Genomic DNA, 22,267 nt, shown 5'->3' on the forward strand with positions numbered 1-22,267 from the left:
GTGTGAAAGTTTGTTTAGCAATCCGCTATAAAGAGAGAAGAAATGTTCAGTAGCTGAGCTGTTATTATTTCAAGGGAATATTTTACAGATTTTTTAGGTGGCTCTTTTAAAAGGTAAGACACAAATCTTCCCACAGCTGATTTTTTAAGAAAATCTGCCCTGCACTAGACCCCAGATGATATATTCAGAATCCTGTGAAATCTGAATATATTTTGAGGTACTGTTCTCTGCAGAGTTTCCACATTTACTGCTTCTATTAACTCAACAGGGTGACTAGAAAGGTATACTATACCAAGCAAAAAGCACAAGCAATCAGAGTGTCTGATGGTGCTTTGAGAAATAAATTCCTCATCCATTATCCTGTCGCTGAGTGGACTGGGACTGGAATTTGTTACCATTCTTCTTCGCACTTGGCATGAGAAATAAGGCAGTTTGTTTCCTTCCCTTCACTGGGAGAGAAGTTTGTACGGATCTCAATATATTTTATAGCACATTAGATGTAGAGAGAAAGGGAAACAGGAGAATGCATCAAAGTCATTGGCCTATTCATTCTCACAGGTATCTACAACTTTCCACAAGAGCATTGCCATGGGATGAGATATGAAGATCCAAATGCTACAGTCCTTATAAAAAGTGTTTATCTACCTGGCTACCCACTGAGAACTCTTTTTATCTGATCTGATCCAAAGGCATCAGACACACCATAAATTCATGGTTGGATGTCAAGAAGAGCTTCCCAAACCAGTCACTCTACTGGCATGAACAACAAGTTGCCCTGGGTTTCAGGCTGGAAAGGCGGACAGGTTACGTCCCTGGTTACAACACCAATCATATTTAGATTGCCTTAACCGATGCTGCAATAAAATGCAAAGGGGGAGGGAGGTGCTGGTGGTCCCCCCCACCAAATTCTAATTTCCTGTCCAAACCAATTAAAAATCCTCAGATGTGCTGGCAAGGTCCAGAAAAGAAACGGCCTAAGTGTTAATGCAGAAGGGCTGCAAATCAGGTGAGCTGGCTTTCTGCTGCTGACTCCACCAATTAATCCATGAACAACTTCTCTCTGTCTCAGATTCCCCCATCTGGAAGGACTCAAGTGCATGCGCACTCAGTGGCAGGCTGCACTCATAACTGCAGGAATATGACCTGCCGTGCAGGATCTGTAACCTTGACCCCTTTTTTATACAACAGCACCTCTATCACCATCAGGATGGCTCTGAAATGGTTATTGTGATCAGATGTCTCTGTGATCTCCAGCTCCTAACAGGCTATATCGAACATATAGAACATATGACTGGCCTGGAGGCAGAACCCCTGTAGCGAACGCAACACCACCACATACCCATGCGTACCATAGTAAGGCTCAAAGAGCTCGCTGGAGGCAGAATAGAAATCCTCCAGCTTAAAGTCATTTGGTCCTTTCAAGGTCATGCCAAAGCCTTTTGCATGCCACTTCCTCCTCCACAGAACGTACTCAGAGAAGCCACCAGGGCCCGCACACACATCAGCAAAGTAAAGCAGCTCTGCATCCCGTTCTTTTATCAAGGGTTTCTGTAAAGAGAATGGGGACAATTCTAATGGCCCAAGAGCCACTGCCCACAGAGCAAACCCACTAATACAGCCCCTCTCATCTGGGATCTCTGCCACCTTGAAAGCATCCACATCCTTGCTGGTGCCTAAAAGGATTCCCTCTCACCACTGGGAAGGCATCCCTGACTGGAAACGAGAGAGACTCCTTACCCCATGAGAGTCTTTTGGGTTTGTAAACATGTTGTCAAAGACATAGTCCATATTTGCCATCTTCATCGCAGCTCTGTGAACACACAAACAGGGATATGAGTGCACTCCAGGCTGGCAAAACTACTATGCCTGAAGGAGAAAGAGGCTACAGGCTGAGATGCTCTGCAGACCTGTTCAGGAAGAAGACCCCGCGAATCATCTCATAGGGGTTGGACCTTGTCCTGGCCCGGCGCATCTCATCCCCATCCAGCTCATCAAACACGCTCTGCAGAGACAGAAACAAAATGGGAGTCAGCCACAACATGGACAAGCAGGCAGATCAGCTGGCTGGAGCACTTTCCAATGTCTCAGTTAGGAATGGTACCTCCTTATGCATTTATCTCTAGACCCATCATGACTGGGCTACACCAATGTAAGGACATTTCTTCAAACTGGTGTAATCATTCAGCCACCTACCTATACCTTGCACTTGTCCCAAGCTGTGCTCAATTTTTACAATGAGCTGAACTACAGAAGTGCTGGATTGGCAACCCCAGAGTCAGAAGTTCTGTTCAGCTAGATGGCCATCACAACACAAGCTCTTCCTTGGCCATCACCACTACACAGCAGCCCTGAAGTAAAGAAGCAAGACTGGGAGACTAAAGGGCAAAACAAAGAAAAGGAGAGGTTTTCTCCACAGCTCACTCAGTCTCCAGACTTTCTCCTGCAACTGTCAATGAAGGTGCCTTTGGTATCACTCATCTCCACATTTTTTGAGTTGTGGACATTTATCATGTCACACTGGCTGCCAAATAGCCAGACAGTAACAACTTCCATTGTTCTCTACCTAGTCTTAACCTGCATTGGCAACCAAAAAGTGAAAGATTGCTTGGCCAGCTGCCTAAATATGCTGTCCTGTTCCTTGAACATGCTCTTAGCTGCCCTCGCCTCCCCAAACTTTTATCTTAGTCTCTGGAGGAAGGAACTCACCTTGCACTGCAGGACATGCTGTAGAAGCTCATCATTACAGAATTCTCTCTCATCTTCAATCACCATCTTCCGCTAGAGCAGGGGCAATGAGAACACACAGCAATTAGCCAACTCTGTCCCAGATGCTTCTGTGAGGTACTTCCCAGAACTCAAAGGAATGATGGGTGAAGCCAGCAACTTGAAAGGCAAGAGGCTGGAGCTGTAAGTAATATCATGTGGAAATCCCGCTTTCACCTCAGGGTGAGCGGTATGTGGATCACAGGCACACTCCCCATGCTGCCTGCCCCAACCAAGGGCAGCACACGCAGCCCTGGACTGTCTGCACACGCAGCCCTGGACTGTCTTTCTCCCTCTTCACCCCTTTAAAGAGCAACAGGTCAGGGAGAAAAAAAACATATCGTGTCAGTAGAGACCCAAACCATAACACAAAGTGAAGTGAAACCCTAAGGCTGCCTAGTGCCCTCTGCACCAATGACTGCAATGCAGAACAGCAAAAGGGGAGAGCTCAACATGCTAGTGCCATGTGAGACACCAGGCTGGGATTGGTCTGTGTAGGCACTTATCTGGCCCTCATCTCCATAGTACCCATAGTTCTCCACAACTCTTTAGTGACAAAGCAGAACCCTAGTAACTCAAGAGTGACTGTCACCAGTCTAAGCAAAAGGGGAAGTAACAGGACTCTGCTTTCTCAGAGAAATACCTTCCCCACAGTCATCCACTCCTTCATCTCCTGGGCATCGGGGATTTCAGTGGTGCATTCAGGGCACCAGTCCACCTGTTCATAGGCACCAGCCTGCAAAAATAAGACATGACAGAATCATAGAAAATTAGAGCCGGAATGGACCTCAGGAGGTCATCTAATCCAACCCCCTGCTCAAAGCAGGATAATCCCCAACTAGGTCATCCCACCCAAGGCTTTATCTACCCAGGTTTCAAACACCTCAAGGCTGGAGATTCCATCTCTCTGCGTAACCTGTTCCAACATTTTACTACCCTCCTACTAAGAAAGTTTCCCAATACCTAACCTAAATTTCCCCTGCTGTAACTTGAGACTGTTACTCCTTGTTCTGTCATCTGCCACCACCACCACAGTCTAGCTCCATCCTCTTTGGAACCCCACTTCAGGTAACTGAAGGCTGCTATTACATCCCCCTCAGCTTCTTTTTTCCAGACTAAATAAGCCCAGCTCCCTCAGCCTCTCCTCATAATGCATTTGCCCCAGCCCCCTCACCATTTTCGTTGCTCTCTGCTGAACTCTCTCCAATTTGCCTATATCGTTTCTGCAGTGGGGGGCCCAGAAATGGACGCAGCACTTCAGATGTGACCTCACTAGTGCTGAATAGAGAGGAAGAATCACTTCCCTTGACAAGGTGGCAATGCTCCTATTAAAAGAATCTCAATGTGCCCTTACCTTACTTCACAACAAGGGCACACTGTTGGCTCATATTCAGCTCACTGTTCACTCTAACCCCCAGTTCTTTTTCTGGAGAGCTGCTGCTTAGCCAGTCAGTTCCCAGGCTGTACCACTGCATAGGATTTTTCTGTCCTAAATACAGGTATTTGCACTTGTACCTCATGAGATTTGTTTTGGTCCAATTGTCCAATTTGTCAAGGCCACTCTGAATCCTAGCCCTACCTTCCAACTTATCTTCTACTCCCCCCAGCTTGACATCAACTACAAATCTGCTGAGGGTGCAACTCCATCCCTCTTCCAGGTTGTTGATGAAGATACTAAATAAAGCCAGCCCCAGGACTGACCCCTGGGGCACTCTACTTGATACCAACTGCCAACTACATTAGAGCCACTGATTACTATCCTCTAAGCCCAAAATCCAGCCAGTTTTCTATCCAGTCAGCCAGTTTTCTATGGTGGTTGAGGAGCCTCAGGGAAGGCTGGAGTCCTAATCCTATCACATTCGTTTTACCATGGACTCTGCACCAGGAGTTCTGGAGCCTAGCATAGAACTTTTTCTTCTCCCACTTAAAAAAACCACAAAACAAAACCAAAAAATCACCCCCACACACACACCAAAAACCCATCATAATTATGGCCAGAGCCCTGAAAGATCAGTCACAAAGCAACCAAAGCAAACCACTACATAGATTCATATATAATATTACAGCCTGATACTTCACTCAGTGCTGGGATGCCCAAAGGACTTATTTTTCATGTAATAACTCCATCTGCCCTTCACAAGTTTCCTCCATCCTGAATAACTTGAAGGACATAGGAATGTCATGCCGCACTACTGTGTTTGAAATACACTAATGGGAATGAAAAATAAGCAGTGTCACCAAAAGATTTTGGAGGCAGGGTGCCATTTTTATGTTGACTTGCATCTACACTGACAATCCCTGTCATAGTGAAAACCCAGACAGGAACTGATAGAGCACATCTGTGATCTCCCCAGCCTGACCCTAAACAGCAGCTGGCTGCATCACAGAAGGAAGCAAGAAACTGTGTATAATGAAATAAGAGGAGAAGGGACCTAAGAAGCACTTACCTCTGGCTCATCCCGCCAATCAATATTGAGCTCCCCTTCAAATCCTTTCAGAGTCAGACCAAAGCCTCTCCTTCCCTTCTGATTGGAGGCCTCAACAATTTCTTTCCTCCCCTGGCCATATTTCCCCAGACCTTCTCCTTCACGGAAGCCCATCTTGGCCTGGAAAGCAAAGCAAATGGACAGTGTTGAAAGCAGCTAGACACAAATATAGGGACATCTGTGGCTGAAAGCCAGAAGGATAAATGATATTTCACTGTGTAGTGGTGACTGAAAGATAATGAGTGTGCTTAATGAATCTCACTTAAAACTGTTCAGGACTCTCCTGCCAGCTCATTTCCTTGATCAAGTGGGAACCAGATCTGGAGAAATAAGTTTGGCAAGATAACATCATTAGAAAAGATTCAGCTGTACAGGAGCAACTCACCTGGATGGCAAAGCACTAAGAAGCTAGAAGTCATCTGTCACCCTGCCCACAGAGTGTAGAAGGCAAAGCACTGGGAGATGCTGGCACCAAAGGTTGGCATATCTGTACATGCTAACATACCAAAATCCTAGCCCTAGCTTCCAACATATCTACTACTCCCCAATTAAAACCTCACCTAGCGGGCACAGGACAAACGCAGGACACTCTGCTGCTGAAAAACAGCTCTAATTCTTACATTAAGAAAAGAAGCTTCAGTAATGGACACTTCTTAAGGCTTTTCTTAAAGTGAGGGTGGTCAAATGCATGACCCATAGGCTGGATCTGGCCCACAGAACCACTCCATCTGGCAGGATAAGTTGGGGGTGGGGTGGGGGGAGGGGGGACCTGCTGCAGAATTCAGCGCCCCTGGGCCCCAATGGACATGGCTGTTAGCAGCAAGGGGGTGAGGAAGGGCTGATGCCGCCCTTACGCACCTCGCTGCTGCCTGACCCCCCACCACCATCCGCAAACCCATGCCAACACCACTACATGACCCATGACACCACTGGCCCCCAGAGGAGCCACCCTAGGAGGAGCCCCTGCAGGCCAGATCTGTCTCAGTGTTAATTTGACACCCCCATTTTAAAATTTGCACCCAGGGTGCTAGATCTGTTCAGTACAGGGGAGTAATACACACACATATGCACACGCACGCATGTGCACACTTGCACAAATATGCATGCACTTGGACAGCTTTGATCTTAATCAGTAAGCTGTCCATTTCCTCCCACATCTGAAAACCAGCAAAAGCCATTACCATTGTTAATTATCAACTTTTACAAGAAAGGCAGTAAAGTAACATGGTGGCTCTTCAACTGTCCATTATACCTGTCAACAAATTCCTAAGAAGGATGCATGTAAAATGTGATGATGACTGACCACAGTGACTCCTGCAGCCACTGAATTTTGAATGGTTAGCGTGTCTCACTCCCCTGGACTACAATGGTAAACTCAAAAGGAGATTGGCACTCATCTCGACTGCTCCATGGACCACTATCAGGATCAGCAGAGCAATGCTACCAGCCTGGCTTGCTGGCCTTCCAAGGAACTGAAGACTTTGCAGGCCACAGTGTGGCACAGGCAGTAAGAAACATCAACTGTGTAGGCAACTATTTTCTAAAGGAGTGTAGATCACTGGCTTGTTTTCCCTGTTTGAGGACTAACACCATTCCCAGTCTCTTCAGGCCCTTTCTGTAGGGTAGTTTATTAACTCTGACCCCAAAACCACAAAGTAGCGTGAAAAGTGCTGCACCACGTAAGATTGTTCCAGGAGCCTCTTTACAATGCCCTTGGAGCCAATTTATAAAACAGAGTCTGAAAGCTAGGAACAGACACGCCCCTGCTGATGGCCAGAGTCAACTTAATTTGTGAAATCCTCTACTTGGGGGCCTGATTATGTGTGTGAGTCACAGCAGTTAAAACTCACACTGAACCCACTGTACTTTACTACAAACAGCACCAGCACTCCCCCTAGCTGTCCCAGTCAGCATTTGTGCTAATCCAGTATCTCCAGGAGAAAACATGGTATTTTTGCTCCTTGACTGGATACTCCTTTGATCTATAAGTTATGTATCTGCCCATACAGATAGAAAGTTAAGTCTTGGAAGTTTAGGTGGGTCTTGTGCTGCATGAAGGGAAAATTATTAGCAATAATAAAAGTAGTAGTTTAGAAAGTCAGCTCTGAAGAGCTGGTAATCTGACACATCACTGAGAGCTTCTCCAGTTACCTCCCATTTGGAAAAAGCTGATACATGGCAATTACAGTCGGGCAAAATACAAGCAGGACATCCAGCCAACAGTTAACGTTTATATTTAAGTTCAGGTGGCACAGGTTAGAAGGGATATGTTTCTATACAGAGTATATGTGTGCAGTTCAATTGACTGGCACCTGAGTGGGGAATGTAATCAGTTGAATCGAGGTCTTCCTTTTTCCTATGAAAGCTAAAATGGTTCTAGCCTTTAATCAACATTTAATCTTTGCAGAGGCACATGTGATCAGTTCAGCCAGAACATCTATCCCAGTACATCCTAGGTTTCACAGGTATAACGATGAATGCCAAGAGCACCCTCACAGACTGTACTCTGAACTATACCCTCAGACACTTACCAGCCTGCTCAAAAGTAGCAATGACCTACCATGAGCCTCTGGGAGACGCTGTTATACATGGAGTAGCGGGAAGAGGTGCCCTCCACGAGAGAGTCCGGTTTGTACTCACTGCTGAAGACTTGATGCTTCTCATCACTCTCGCTGTCAGACCCACTGCTGCTACTAGAAGACTCTGAAAACAAAAGAGGGAAGATGTGAACAGGCAGTTATTTCACTGGAACTCAGAATTCTTACAGCATGAAGGCAGGGGGAAGGGGGAATAGGCTCTTCAAGAACTAGGAGGTGTTGGGAGAATCCTGAAGACTTCAGATACTAACCTCAAGAGCCACTGGCTTGAAGAGTTGGTTTGCTTGCTCAGTCTTTTGCAAAAGCAGTGAAAAACAACTACTCTGACACAGTTACATCAGCACTACCCTGGGTATAAATATCTCTCACTGACACAGGCAGGGGCTTACACTGCTGACCTGCTAAACACAACACTGTAAAGCCCACTTTCTGCTGCAGGTCTACACAAGGATTTTCTCTGGTTTGACTATTCCTTCCACTATCAGGTTAAGCTGCACCTTACCCCACAAATCTTTGGCTCAGGTAACAGAGAAATCCCCAGGCAAAGAGCTTCTGTTTGGTGCCAAGAATGGAGCTTTCCCTCCTCCTGGACCAGATCCCATTTTTCACTGAAAAACAGGGGGAACTGCACTGAGAAGTAGGGATACTTATGCCAGACTAAAGAGCTGTAGCAGCAAGGTCCTCTGGCTACCTTTCTAAAAGAATGCTCTATGAGGTGTGGCCCCATTGATAATGCTTCTCCACAACCTCCCTCATTCACACAACCCTCTAGCCTCTAGTTCTAAACAGTGATTCACCTCGGTCTTTTGTGCTCCAGAGTTCATAGTTTAGTTGAGAAGCAGTAGAGGGTTGAGAAGCAGTAGAGGGTTGAGAAGCAGTAGAGCACCCAGGCAGGAAAACCCACTTTTAGGAGTTGTGGCTGGGGTTCCCCAAACTGGCATTAGTACCCAGGCTCCTTGATATCCTCAAAGCAGTATTTCTTTGCACTACCCAAACTCCCAAATGCCAGCAATAGCACAGGGGCAGATTCAAACAAATATATCTGTATCACTCATATTTGGAACAGTTTCTTCACAACTGTTAGGGCTAAACACAACACCTTTGACAATGAGAGCTGACACTAACGAGGGATTGAAGTCATTTGAGTGAGTGAGAAAGTATTCTGCTCCCCTGGTCAAGTAGCTTTTTCCAGCTCTTGTTTAAGTGATCAGAAAAGAGCTCTAAAATCCTAAATAAATTCTTCTCCCTTGAACCACTTCACACTGGCTCCCCCTTACAGCTCACCTGAGGACCTGACACCACCTTCACATCACTTTAGATTGCCTCAGCCAGCTGAGGAAAGGATTCTTTTTCCAGCAGCAAGCTAAAAAGCAGCAACCTATTCTTCTGATTCTCTATTTTTAAATTCTTCCATTGTATCAGCAGAGCACAGGTGCTTCAAAAGATCTTGTGACCTCACAGCCTACATGGCACAGTGCCTAGGCAGGAAGAGAAGAGGCAATATGGAAAAAAAAATAAGAAGCCTAAACCCTCAGATATCCTTGCTCCAGGCAGGTTTAAGTCCAACCCCAAAGGTGTGTTGCAAGCCCTGTTAATTCAAACTCCACTGCAAGTCAGACAGAAGGAAGCTATCCAAGTACTATGCCAAAGGTCCTCAACATCAACATATCCCTTCCTGGTGACACAACAGCTCTTTCAGGGATGTCAGGGTGCCAACAGAGTATTTTTAGTAAATGTTTCATAGCTCTTTCCACTAGCTGGGAGCATGAAGCAAAAAAAATGCACACCACAGCCTGCCTCACAAACATCACATCTGCCATGTTCCAGTTAAGAAGACCACACAAGTGAAATTTCTAAGCCAAGCTGGCAGCTGCCATACCTGGAGCTTAGGAAGAATTCTGTATTGTAGGGCACAAAGCCACCTTCTCTCCCCCTCTTGGGTTGGAAAAACTGACTAAGGCTCATATGTTCTCAAAGCAGCAAGTGTGGCTGATTAATTTGGCCATAGTTCCACTCTCTGCCAATGAGAGTCACGCAGCTAATACCTTTGCACTGCCTTACAATCAGCCATTCATTTTAAGGGTTGCTGCCAGAAACCATTGTGGGTTTTTGCCCAGGCAGAAGTCAAGAAAGAGCAAAGCTAGCCCATATTAAAATACCAATCTTACATAAAGAATACAAAACAAGTCAAGATTTACAGGTATTTGGGAAAGAAAGGAGGAACAAAAATGATTTATTCTTCCTACAGCAGGAGATTAAACAAAAGAGGAAACAGCTGTACTTAATAAAGTTCCATAAAAGCCCTAACAGGCAATAGTGTAATGAGAGTATAATTAACTGGAGTAATATGATCATCCTCCTAAGATAACTAATCTATTTAAAAATTACTTTGCCAGAGCTAAGTGACAGGCATAACTGCCTTTGCAAGGATCTTATCAGTTAAACTGCACAGCATTTGTCACTGAGAATTCAAGATGTTATTTAGGATTTTCATTTAAGATAGTTTTTCATCTGGACTAATGAAGCAGTTACTCTCATAGATCTTGGAAAAAAGGGATGTAGATCTTCAGGAAGAGATAGGAAATTGTCCAATACATCAACAGAGCAGGGCTGCAGTATATTATCTACAGCCACTTCAATAAAAAAAAAAAAACAGACACAAATGGATTTTACAAAACACAATCCCACCAATTAATTAATATACTAAATTTTATCCGAGTTACCGACAAACAGTGACTCATTAAAGGAGTTTAAACATCAATCCTGCTTTTAGAAAAGTGTTTGCCCAAGAGGAAAGCTGGGGTTGGGGGAAGAACTTAATCAAGTCAGCAGTCAAACACAAAATGAAATGCAACTCCGCAAGACTCTCCTTCGCCCCAGTAATCTGCCTCCCTTCTGCAGTGACATCTTCGTGGCCACAGGCTGCATTAGTAAACTATGGGCAATGCAACAAGCCTACAGGCTATACTTTGTCCACTCTATAAAAGGGTTTCCTTTAGACACAGAAAGACATTACAGCGCTATCAGAGCTCAAGTTTGTTCTGTCCAGCATTCAAAGAGCTGTACAAGTTGTCGGCTTCACATGAACGAGAAGAAATTGGACATTACAATTGCCTGGCAAAGGAAAGCAAGGTTGGATGTGGGCCTTTCAGTGTCCTTCTGATGGACGGATAGATTTTTTTTTTAATCTTTCCCCACACCCCTTCCCCCTAGAAATCCAGCAATAACTAGGAACTACTGAAATTATCCTGGGTATGCCTGTGCTACTTCCACAGTACTCCTGAGAACACTATCAAAAACACCCCTGTGCTTCCATTCTGCACATACCACATCCAGAAATGAAGTAGTGAAGCTGCCCTGAGGGTCTCACAGCTGCTCTCAAGCATGGCAGAGACTCAGGGTTGGCAGCAGAGGGTGCCCTTAGGGCAGTTTCACCACATAATTCCCAGGTGGTTACAGAATCGAACTGTTAGCAGCCCTCTGGCTGGATAGGGCACCCCTCCCTCTCACACCTTCAGTTAATCTGAATGCACCCTGCTTACTTGTGGCTTGCTTCCTTTTCCCACGTATTCATTATAGGCCCCAGCTTCTGAGTGTGACTCTCAAAAGCACCCTCAAGCAATCCAGCTTCCTTCCTCTTAATACTCATTAACACATTTTCCATATGTCATGCAAAGCAACAACCAATCAAGTTCTCAAATTCCTCAATCTCTCATCCTGCAAACATAGTCTCCAGCAGTTGATTCTCTACTGCTGCACATTCATAATGCAAATACGCCTTTAAAATATTTCTGATTCACTTTCTAACAGCTCAGGATAATTACTGTCTATATGCCCTACACTGGCAGGCTTATGATGCTTGCCTTTCAGAGTTGGGAACAGAGACACCTAAATTTGTAACTACTTAAGTACCCCACTATAGTGAACATACAGAATAAGATGGAGAGCCAACCTGCTCCAACAAAGCCCAAGGACCTCAAAATTCATTTCCTACATCCAACTCTATATCCTTCTGACTTCAACCTAGGACAATATGACACAGTACTGAGCACTTCTTTTTTCATCTCAGGATATCAACACGACTTCTAAGAAATACATATTACCCCCACTCTACAAGAGAAACCAAGGTAGAGGGATTAGATGTCTTGAATAAAGTTCCACGGAGTTGCTGTGACACACTTCAAGGGTGTTTACCACCAATCCCCAGCTCAAACCACTTATAAACATTCCTTTAATCTCCCTGCACCTCGTTCTTTCACATTTGTAAAACTGGAATAACTTTACCAAACTGACTTTACAGAGCAACATTATGAGGTTTCGTTTTATGAGAATTCATGAACACAACCACTCACTTATGAAAGTTATCTCCCTGCTTTTATCCTTAGGCTAGGAAAACCCACCACAGCTGAAAAGAGCAACATAACAGATTTACAATCAGAACTTTTACAGACACAACATCAAGTGTTTGCCTTCTGTTTCATGAATTTACTTTGTGCCCCTAACTTTTCCCTTTCCCAGATTCATACAGACCACGCACTGCCAAGGTCTTTTCCTTTCCCAAGACTGTATATATTCATAGCAATAACTTTGAGCATGACAGGAAAGTCAGTATCTGGTAAATTAGACAGGATACTGTTTACACAGCACCACAAGCAAGGACCATCTCTGTTCCAAGAACATAAGCTTCTTGAAGCGGGGGCTAACTAAATAAAAAATATATAAGGTAACCCATAGACAAAAACAAAAGACAATGAATCAAAGCAATAAAGCTTGAATACTCTATTTTTAATTTCAGATCATGTTTAAAAACATCCAAATAAAATGCCTTAAAGACGACAAATTCCCAGCCCAGTTTACAAACAGAAACTATGTTGGCTTTCCTCCTAGTGTCTCCATTTGTGGTGATGAATTAGATACCTAAAGAGAGAAGCATTCTTTCTTCAGGGTTATCGTGAAGAGAAAAGCATTCTTTCCTGTGAGGCCATTTCTTGACAACTTTAGCACCTAATGCCTGACCTTACCTTGGGTTGCATGATTGCTAAACTGAGTGTCATCATCTGAAGTGGAACTAAGGGTTAATCCCAGATCCTCTATCCTCTTCCTCTGCTTCTTCTGGGGGCTGCTAAATTCAGGCTCCGCTCTTCTCTTCATTTTTACTGCAAGAACAAATTATACACAGTGAATATTACATACACAGTGAATATTACATAAGTTCACTTCCTCTGGTAGTGGGACATAGGTATGGAATGCTTTATCACTTCAAGATACATGGCATTTCAGGGTATGTTGCACCATTCTTTAATGCTACAGGTAACATGTTTTTGTTTCCCCTTGATCCCACTTGAAGCTGTTTACCTAAACAACCTGCAAACAAGTTCTTTTCCCAGCTGCTCAACAACTTAATGTGTAACACTATCTGAAACCTTCCAAACAAGTAAAGATAATAGCTGAAGCAAGCCCCTGCCAAACTTGGATCCAACAGCCACCGAACTTTCCTGTAAGGCATATGACCAATTCACCCTGCCCCCACAGCAAGACCACAAAAAGCTGCAGTTCAGCTTCCACCAAACACTGTTGGAGCAGCAACACCACCTTGCATTGCATCTGCCTACGTGCATGTAGCAGGTTTTTCCACCATAGAAACATAGAAAATGAGGGTTAGAAGGGACCTCAGGAGATCATCTAGTTTCAGGTGTCTGGGAGGCACTGTGCCAGGGAAAAGCCATGGTTTCCCAATGTTTTTGGCCTTTAAAAGACAATCCATTTTTAAAGTCTATTGTTCCATTTTTAAAGTTTGCTTGTGACCCTTTTATATATTCGTGCAACCCACTTTTGGGTCGTGACCCATGGGTTGAGCAATGCTGATGGAGTCCAACCCCCTGCTCAAGGCAGGACCATCCCCAACTAGATCATCCCAGCCAAAGATTTTCCTAGCCAAGTTTTGAAAGCCTCCAGGGATGGGGATCTCACCATCTCTCTAGCTAACCCATTCCAGTGCTTCACTACCCTCCTAGTGAGAAATGTTTTCCTCATTTCCAACCTAAACCTCCCTTGCTACAACTTGAGATCATTGCACCTTGCTGTATCATCTGCCCCCACTGAGAACAGTCCAGCTCCATCCTCTTTGCAACACCCTTACAGGTAGCTGAAGGTTGCTATCAAATCTCCCCTCACTGTTCTCTTCTGTAGTAACTCAGAAACTCAAGACCTCGCAGGTATCATGGCAGGGAGCAAAAGGTGGGGGAAGGGGGAAGCAATTCTGCCTGCAGAGAGGCCAGGGGTGCAGGCGCACCCCACGGGTTGCCATAGCAACCTGCAATGCCCAGGCCCCTCCGCAGGCAGAACCCTCCTCCCCTTTGCTTAGTGCCTGACACTGCTCTGCCTGGACCCTGTCTTTAATGGCTCTCTATTAAGCTCTTCCCTATTCTAACCCAAGCCCCCCCGGGGGCAGTTACGAAAGCCCCCGAGGGTCTGGCGAGCTGGGAGGAACCCGCTGAGGGACCCAGAGAGGTTCCCAGAACGCCCCGCTCCCCCCCGCGGCTGGGAGCGCCCACCCTGCCGACGGGCATACGGGAACCCTCATAACGCTCCTCGCCTCAGCCGCAACCCCCTCCCCCGCTTGCGCGCAGAGGGGGTAGCGCCCAAGTCTCAGAGCCCCCCCCCGGGCGGCACTCACAGGAGCGGGGGGCACTCAGGCCGGTACCATATCCCAAGGCGGAGGGGGGAAGTGGCAGCAGGATGAGCGAACTGCCGCCTAGCGCGCTCAGTTTCGTTTCTCCGCTGGCAGGTGCCGGGGTCCTCCCTCCTAGCTCGCGCGCGCCAGGTGCGTCACAGGGGAAGGCCCGGCCGCGCCTGCCCTGCCAAGGGAGGGCCTGCAGGCGCGCCAGAGGCAGCCCCGAACCACGGGCGGGGGTAGGAGCTGGTGCGAGTCCTGCGCGTGCGCGTTGGTAGGGAGGACGGCTGCCGGGCTGAGATGCCTGCCATTCCAGCAACTGGGAAGTTGGAGAAGCACCACTCCTGCATGCTGCCGCAGAGATGGCTCTCACTAATTGTCAAACCAGGGTTTCCCCTCCAGGGCCATTGCAAAGGAGCAGTCCGAGGTGGCCAGCTGCATGCAAGGGGCTTCCATACGACCTTTAGGTCTTGTTTGGGACCTCCTAGTGTAATCATGGCTCTGACTTGAGCAGGGAATTGCACTGGAGCACAGACCTCTTGCTGCCTCTTCTAGGCTGGTTTCTAAATAGGAACAGGATTTCAGTAGCAATTTCTTTGAAATCAGTTTGCTAGTCCTCAGGAAAGAAAAGTGTGTTCCCCAAGGTCTGACTCAGGAAGAAGTCTGAATGCTTGTCCTACTATTAAATAAATTACAGCTTCAAATCTATCTGCAGTGTATTTTGCTCACAACTGTTTTGCTGCAAAAAAAATAAATAATAAAAAACATTGGAACCTTTTAGAAAAACCTGCTTGAAAAGGCTGATGTTTCACATGTGACAGACATGTCAAAGCCTACTCGTTTCACATGTAAGAGTGTCCAGGTTTAAACAAAATGGTTCTGCAAAGCCTGCATATGATACAGCTTCTCACACAGTAAAGATGGAATGTATTCTCACAGGCTTTATGAAGCCTGGTAAACCAGGAGTAATGTCCACAAACTCCTGGAAGATTGATGCAGGCTCAACATTAGGAAAAACTTCACAGTCAGGGTGTTCAAACTGGAATAAGCTCCCTCGAGGTGGTTCAACTGCCTGGCCTGGAAATCTTCAGAAGACTAGACTGTCACCTTGCTGGGATCACCTGATCCCCAGTTGTTTTTCCTGCTTGGTGCTGGGGGCTGGACCTGATGACCTGCTGAAGTCCGTTTCAGCCCCTTACAATCTGTGAAAGCCTCCAACAAATTATGTGACTGAGCTGCCTGCCAACTAGACATGTGTGTGGCAAGGGGCACAGAAAAGAGATGGACTGCAGTGCAAACTAGGGCTACAAGCCTCAGTGCACTAAGATAAAAGGATATCTTGAAAGTATAAGACTGATCATCAGCACAACACTGAAGGCCCTGGGGATGCTGTCTCTTATGTTTCCTTCTGACAATTTTTTATCTTGCTGGTATCTGTGTTGCAGTGCACATGCACTTAACAGGAAAGCAAGAAATGCATGGGGAAAAATATGAGTCCTACATACTGTTGCTCAGATCTGGTCATCTCTATAATAGGTTCACATGCATTAAGTTAATAAGGCTACTCTTGAGCTTTGCCAGGGAATAAAGAGGAGAGAAAAAAAAACGCTAGGCTTACATTTTCTCCCACTGAAGCCCATCCGTATGGAGCAGTTGTTACAGTGTGCCTCCATATCATTTGCCATGCAAGAATCTCCAGGCAGTTTACAAATGATAGTCTGAAATACGTTATCAAAGAGGTTGATGTACATTATCTCCTTAATGACAGACCAGAATTTGTGCACTAACAACTCAGCAGTAACTCAAAAGTCAAGTCCCACTCCCAAATTCTATGGTACAGGACGTGTAGAAATGGAGCCAACCTAAAGGCATTTTAAAACTGAGTGAATCAGTGCAGACAAACATTCAGTATGGAGATTTTATTCTTACCTGTAAGGTAATGCAAATTTACCAGGTGCAAATCAGATGACTTACCTACGAATCACCCAGTGGAAGACTAAAGCTCAGGCAATAGATTGTTGGAGCTGAGATGACTATAGTTCCTTCCTCAATCGAGGATATTACCATATAAAGAATTAAGTGATAACCATGTACCTATAAAGTGTTTGTGTAAGAAGCACATGGAAAATGGCCTTCCTGAAGAAATAACCTCACAGTAGAGATCTGACATTGGGTATAATCTTGCTGAACAACTGCCTAGTTACTGACTTTACCTCCAAGCTTAGGTTTACCAAGGACATTCACTAGGTAGGTTAATTCAAGACACAATGGCATTTATGATCATTCTTTTTCCTGTAGACGCTGTGTAGTCTGTCAATGCTATAATATAATATCTAATACCTACCAGACCAAGCAAAGCTTAATTATGTCTTCATATCCAAAGAACCTGAAATACTGCTTCTACACCACAGTGGTTGTTTGAGCTCTACTAAGGTGGAGTTTGTTAACTTTTTACATACTTGCTCATTGCATTTTATTTGTTCTGCTCCCTGGAACGACAATAATACATTTTAAAGGTATGGGGGTGGCAGGTGACCATAGGAATTTTGATATTAATAAACACACCTGGGTGAGCAGTGCTTACACTGTGCTTGGTCTATGGTATTGGATCATCTGTCAGTAATACCTGGCAGCTCCAAAGCTGGAAAGGGCTCTGTAACCTAAACACCTGCAACTCTTTACAGGAAATTCTAATTTTTTTTTCAACTCCCCTTGCATGTATTGCAGTGTACGCTCCCTAAGGCAGTGGTTTTCAAGCTCCCTGAAGTCACAAAACCCTTTCATATCACTTCTGCTGTGAAACCCCTACCTCCAGCTCTGTGAGCCACAAAAGCTGACACTGAGCCGGGTAACCCAGTCTGGCAATGGCAGCGCACCACCTCCCAGCCTGCTTTCCCATTGCCTTTAATCTGTTTGCAGAACCCCTGATGACTTCGTGATATCCCAGTGTTCTGCACAACAGTTTGAAAACCACTGCCCTAAGACCATATACCAGTGCTAAGGTATTGGAAATTTGCCATTCATGAGGGACAAACAGAAGAATCCAAAAACAATCACAGGGTTAGGGTCCTTACCACCTTGCTAAGCTGAGGGTTTGTGAAGTAACCAGAGAATAAAGAGCTGTGGCAAATAGCTATTTGGGACCACTAATGTGCTCTAACTCCTATTTCAAACTGCATCTTCTTCTCAGATGCAGGACAGCTATGCACCAGGAGTGGAGAAGTGCCATCCTTTGAAGTGTAGCAATCAAGAGTGGTTCAGCCTTAAGTTTCCAGTGTGTTGCTAAATTAAGTAGATTATGAACTCCCCAGGCACTAATAATTGAGGTTCTATTTTTATATGTTTTTGAACTGGAGGGGGTTTGCCATAGTGTATCTAGAGGTGCTTATCTATTTGTGGCTCCTTGGTTAATTGTGCACAAGCAGTTCCCAAGTCAGTCAAGACCAAGTGTCACTGACTTATACCCAAGAGAATTACTGACGATATTGGAAGGTGGAAAGGATGCATTCATCTTACTTTTTTAACACTGTTCTTTAATTGGCTTTAAGGGAGATGGCTTCCATGACACACATTGACAGAAAAGGTGATTTTACCCACTTTGCAACAGATGTAATTAAAACAGTGACAGGTATGGGAAAGAAGCAAAATAAATACATTTAGTAAAATGAAACCAGCAAAAAAAGAGACACACACATACACATCATCATAATGGAAAAAATATGTACCTGGTAAAAGACATCTATAACCCTGAATAAGCTTCTCCTAAGCTGGAAGGCAACTAAATCTCCTACTTTCACACAAGAGGCCAGGGAGGTTCAGCGTCAACCATTCACAATCTTTTGGTGACCTACCTACCTCAAGCATTTCTCAAGAGGATCTACACTAAAGCAAGCCTCTTTAACCAGATGTTAAGAGCACTGGTAAGTGGGAAATCTCAAGAGGGGGGTGACTCCTCCACAAGAGAAACCACTAAAGTTTAAGGAGGACAGAGCTGCTTAAACTTTATATTCTGGAACAGATATCTGGACCTTGTCAGAGTTTAACTGATAAGACAAATCCTGTTAAAAGAACATATTCTTCTGCCATAGCATTGCCCTGCATGGATTACTGTAATGAGACTTTCTTTAAACTAAGATGAGGTAAAAAAAAGAAGGAATGCTACAACCTAAAAGGTTCTGCATTTTCTATAGTTACTTAACATTACTGGCACACTGGTCCCTGTGAATCCAGGTCAGCATAACCTGTGACATTTGTTGTACAGATCCCCAAATGCATGAGGTTTTTTTCAGAATAAATTCATAAAAACAGTACCTTTGGCTAAAATGTTTCTATCACTACTCAACCACAGCTATTAAAAAGAGCAATGATAAACATGGGTCCAGATCATTTGAGTCTAGATTAACTACCAGAAATTTGTCTCATTAGTTGTAACAGGCAACACTATAGAACTTGGTGTATTTTTTCCTCCTTAGAAAAAAGAAAAGTATATAAATGAGAAAATACATGCACATGGAGAGAAAACAACTACTACATACAAAAAGGTTCTCCCCATCTTTTTCCCCCATAGGAAAAGAAAAGCTTTTAGATAACAAAACTAAATCAAGTATACAGGCCAATGGAAACAGAGCTTCACAGTCAAATGCTTGCTGAAATGAGGCAACATGTGTTCCATCCCCCAGTAAAAACTTGGTTTGCTACAAAGCTCATGTTATGCCACAATTCAGCAGCAATATTTTGGAAACTGTAAAAAGACAAAACACACTCCATTTTCCTCCTCACCTTGCCATTACCCACTGGATGCTGATCCCCTACTCTGCCAACAGGATGCATCATTAACTTAAAATAGCAGCACTTTTGGAGAAAAAAAAAATGCCGGCAGGAACCCATACAAGGTTTCCACTGTGTGCCTTTTCTGGATGAATTGGTTTCCCACCTCCAAAAACCTGGAGAGAGAAGGATGATGTGCTGCGAGAAACAGAATTCAAGCTTAGTCAGGGCCAAAACTTCAGGCAAAGTCAATCGACTCAACAGAAAAATCAACAAACTTAATGGAGCAGTAAGAGATTAAACAATACAACCTATAGTGCATCTAAGCATAGGAGGCTCAAAGAGTTGGTACAGACACAACCAAAATAATACCATTTACTGTCAAAAGGAAAGGCCAAGTCAAGCTGCCATGTGAAATTCCAACAAGGAAACCCCATCTTAAATCAGTACTTGTAACTTTGACATACATCTGCACTGCTGTTTGCTTGGCCAGCCTGCTCAAATACCCTCCACCACCAGAAATAAAGCCAACCAATATATACACTTGAACAGATGTCACTTCCCAGTCTGACTGCACAGTCAAACTAGGACATAACGTTAACTGAGCAGGTCACAAGTGATCATGGAAATGTAGATGCATAAGTTATTACTTAGTGTGACAAAAGGGTCAGTTACCCCAATGATTGCACTTGCACTTTAGAGGTCAGGAAATTATACATTCATTTAAGAACAAAGAGGACTTTCTGTTCAGTGCTTTCAGTTTGCAGCTCTTCATTCCTGGCTCTTCACTGCCTTTGTTTCCAATCCAGGCCATTAATTTCTGATGGTAGTGGGCCCAACCACCCATGTGTTGGCTCTGCATGGCTCTCAGGCAAACAAATCCATAGCATGGGTGCTCAGATAACATAGTAGCTATCATCGTAGTCAGAGTCCTCCTCAAAGTCACCACTATCATAACTGCTCATCGACAAGATGGAATAGATGGAAGAAACTACGCTGCTCTCACTGTCTGTGGCTGGGTTCACCGATATATCCTGCTTCTCTGCATTCAAAACACACAAATACAAAAGTAAGCTGATAGCCAGGTTGTGGACAGTGCAATTGCTAGAGCTCTCTTGGAAACTTTAAATGCCTCCTCTGTCAGGCTGTGCATTTTAGAGCAGGTTTCTACAACTATGGGCCATCTGCCTGGGACATTTCTGTCTGTTCTATTTACACTCTTTAAAAATAAATATGAATTAGGATTTTCTTTTATACTTCCTACATTTTTTTCAGTTCCAGCAGGGCTGCAGGGAGGGCAAGGAATCACTCTCCATATCTTAAATGGTTCTCAGTGTGGACTCAGAGGAAATGGCAACAGAAGGCTATCTCAAGGTCTTCCCAATCAAGAGAAGGAGGGAACAAAAGGAAATAAGATGGGAGGGAAAGGGGACTTCATGGGGGACAATAAAAAAATCCAGTCAGACCTCTAGAAATTGAGTAGAAGATGGAGTAGGAATATAGTCTCTCTTGCTACTTGTTCATGGAATGCCTAGCACAGAGATGTGATCCTCAGTTTCCAGGGGCCATTAGAATACAGATAAATATTCCTCAGGTCAATCTGTTCCCTGGTGCAGTCCATATTTAACTGAAAGTCAAGTCCCTCCAGCTTCAGTTTGAACCATCTTTCCACCACTGGATAAAGCAAGGTCAACTTCCCTCATTGAAATGTGCCAGTGACTATTACAAGCTTTCTATCCCTTAGTAACTAATGGTTGTTCTGCACAACTATGATGTCCAAGTACATGTGAAGGTGGAACCTGAGCTCATTTTCCTTTGATTGGAGAGAAGCACGAAGATAAGTTTGAGAACCACTGATTTACCATATGCAGGAATGGAGTGGGTTCCCTGGAAGACACCACTTCATCCAGTCATCAGCTACCTGACAAGACACTTCAACAGTGCTTTGGCATACTCTGCAGAGATGCACATTAGTACTGTATGCCTGAGCAGTGTCAGTTCTGCAGAGATGAAAGCAATCCAGGAAGCAGTGCTGGAGAGCCTCTGAGAGTAGTGCAGCATTTCCTGAGGGACTCAGAGTGAGTTGGCTAAATAGGTGATGTTTTCAGGTTAGAGCTGACACTGTTTAGTGATGTCACTATTTCACCAAGGAGGATCTGAAATATTCGAAAAGCACCTTTCATTAGGAGAGATCCCAAAGGTCTTTTACACATTATAAAAATTAAAGGGATCATGCACCCACCTTTACAGAAGAACAAAGCAGTGTCTTAAGGATACAACAAAAGCAATTAGGAAGGGCAGTAGAGAATAACTGCTATATTTTAGCACCCAGATACTACAGTGACTAGAAGTGAGAGAGAGATTTGAAAAAAGGAAAGTGGACCAGTTGCTCATATTGGAATTTTGCAGGACATCAGGCATAAAACCCTTACTCTTATGCAGTGTGTTTTAATGACAAGTAAAAAGAGCTGTGGTTTTATGCCTCATTAATGTTGAAGCCAAAATTCAATACCAACTAAGAAGGAAGTGTGGCACAAAGCCATGTACTGCACCTGTGCTCTCTTCAGAATTCTCTATCCAGTGCTGACCATAAATTCCTCTTGTGAAAGTGCAGCAAATATAAAGTTAATGCCAAACTTCTCACCAGGACACTGCTAATGCACCATTTGCCTACACAGTGATCTACACATAGATCTAGCTTTTCACTAGAAGGTACCTGGTAAATTTTTCAGGTCCTGCTCTGTTCAATTATCTGTTTTTAAAACTATTTAGTCTTCAACACTTGTTTTCCAAGTGTTTTATAGGATTCATGCTATGTATTGCCTGAAATATTTTACAAGGCTATATAATGTCCTTTGAAATGGCTTCCCATCCCAAGTACTGAAAAATCCATCTGAAAGATTGATGTTAATTTCCCTGTTAATTTTTTTTGAGCCTCTCAGTAGTATATAGGTGCCAAAGGAAGTTCTCCTATGAACACA

At 44.3% G+C, this 22,267-nt stretch overlaps 1 protein-coding gene across 8 annotated transcripts in view; it reads right to left on the reverse strand.

Moving 5' to 3' along the window:
* Positions 1 to 22,267, reverse strand: part of CMTR1 (cap methyltransferase 1) — a 56,489-nt gene that overhangs the window by 21,280 nt on the left and 12,942 nt on the right. For 2 of the 8 annotated variants that reach the window (XM_019549638.1, XM_019549639.1), the window contains exon 8: positions 20,235 to 21,442. In XM_019549638.1, coding sequence (XP_019405183.1) covers positions 21,424 to 21,442 — 19 coding nt within the window. In that variant the 3' untranslated portion in view covers positions 20,235 to 21,423. Of the gene's footprint in view, positions 1 to 1,349; positions 1,549 to 1,737; positions 1,811 to 1,907; positions 2,003 to 2,706; positions 2,779 to 3,406; positions 3,500 to 5,210; positions 5,370 to 7,809; positions 7,953 to 12,867; positions 13,003 to 14,522; positions 14,690 to 18,036; positions 21,443 to 22,267 lie in introns of those variants that run through there. The other 6 variants (XM_019549634.1, XM_019549632.1, XM_019549635.1 and 3 more) reach the window with 6 other exon arrangements.

This window comes from Crocodylus porosus, unplaced genomic scaffold (genome assembly GCF_001723895.1).
Source record: "Crocodylus porosus isolate Cpor-Errol unplaced genomic scaffold, CroPor_comp1, whole genome shotgun sequence".
Lineage (NCBI taxonomy): Eukaryota > Metazoa > Chordata > Crocodylia > Crocodylidae > Crocodylus > Crocodylus porosus.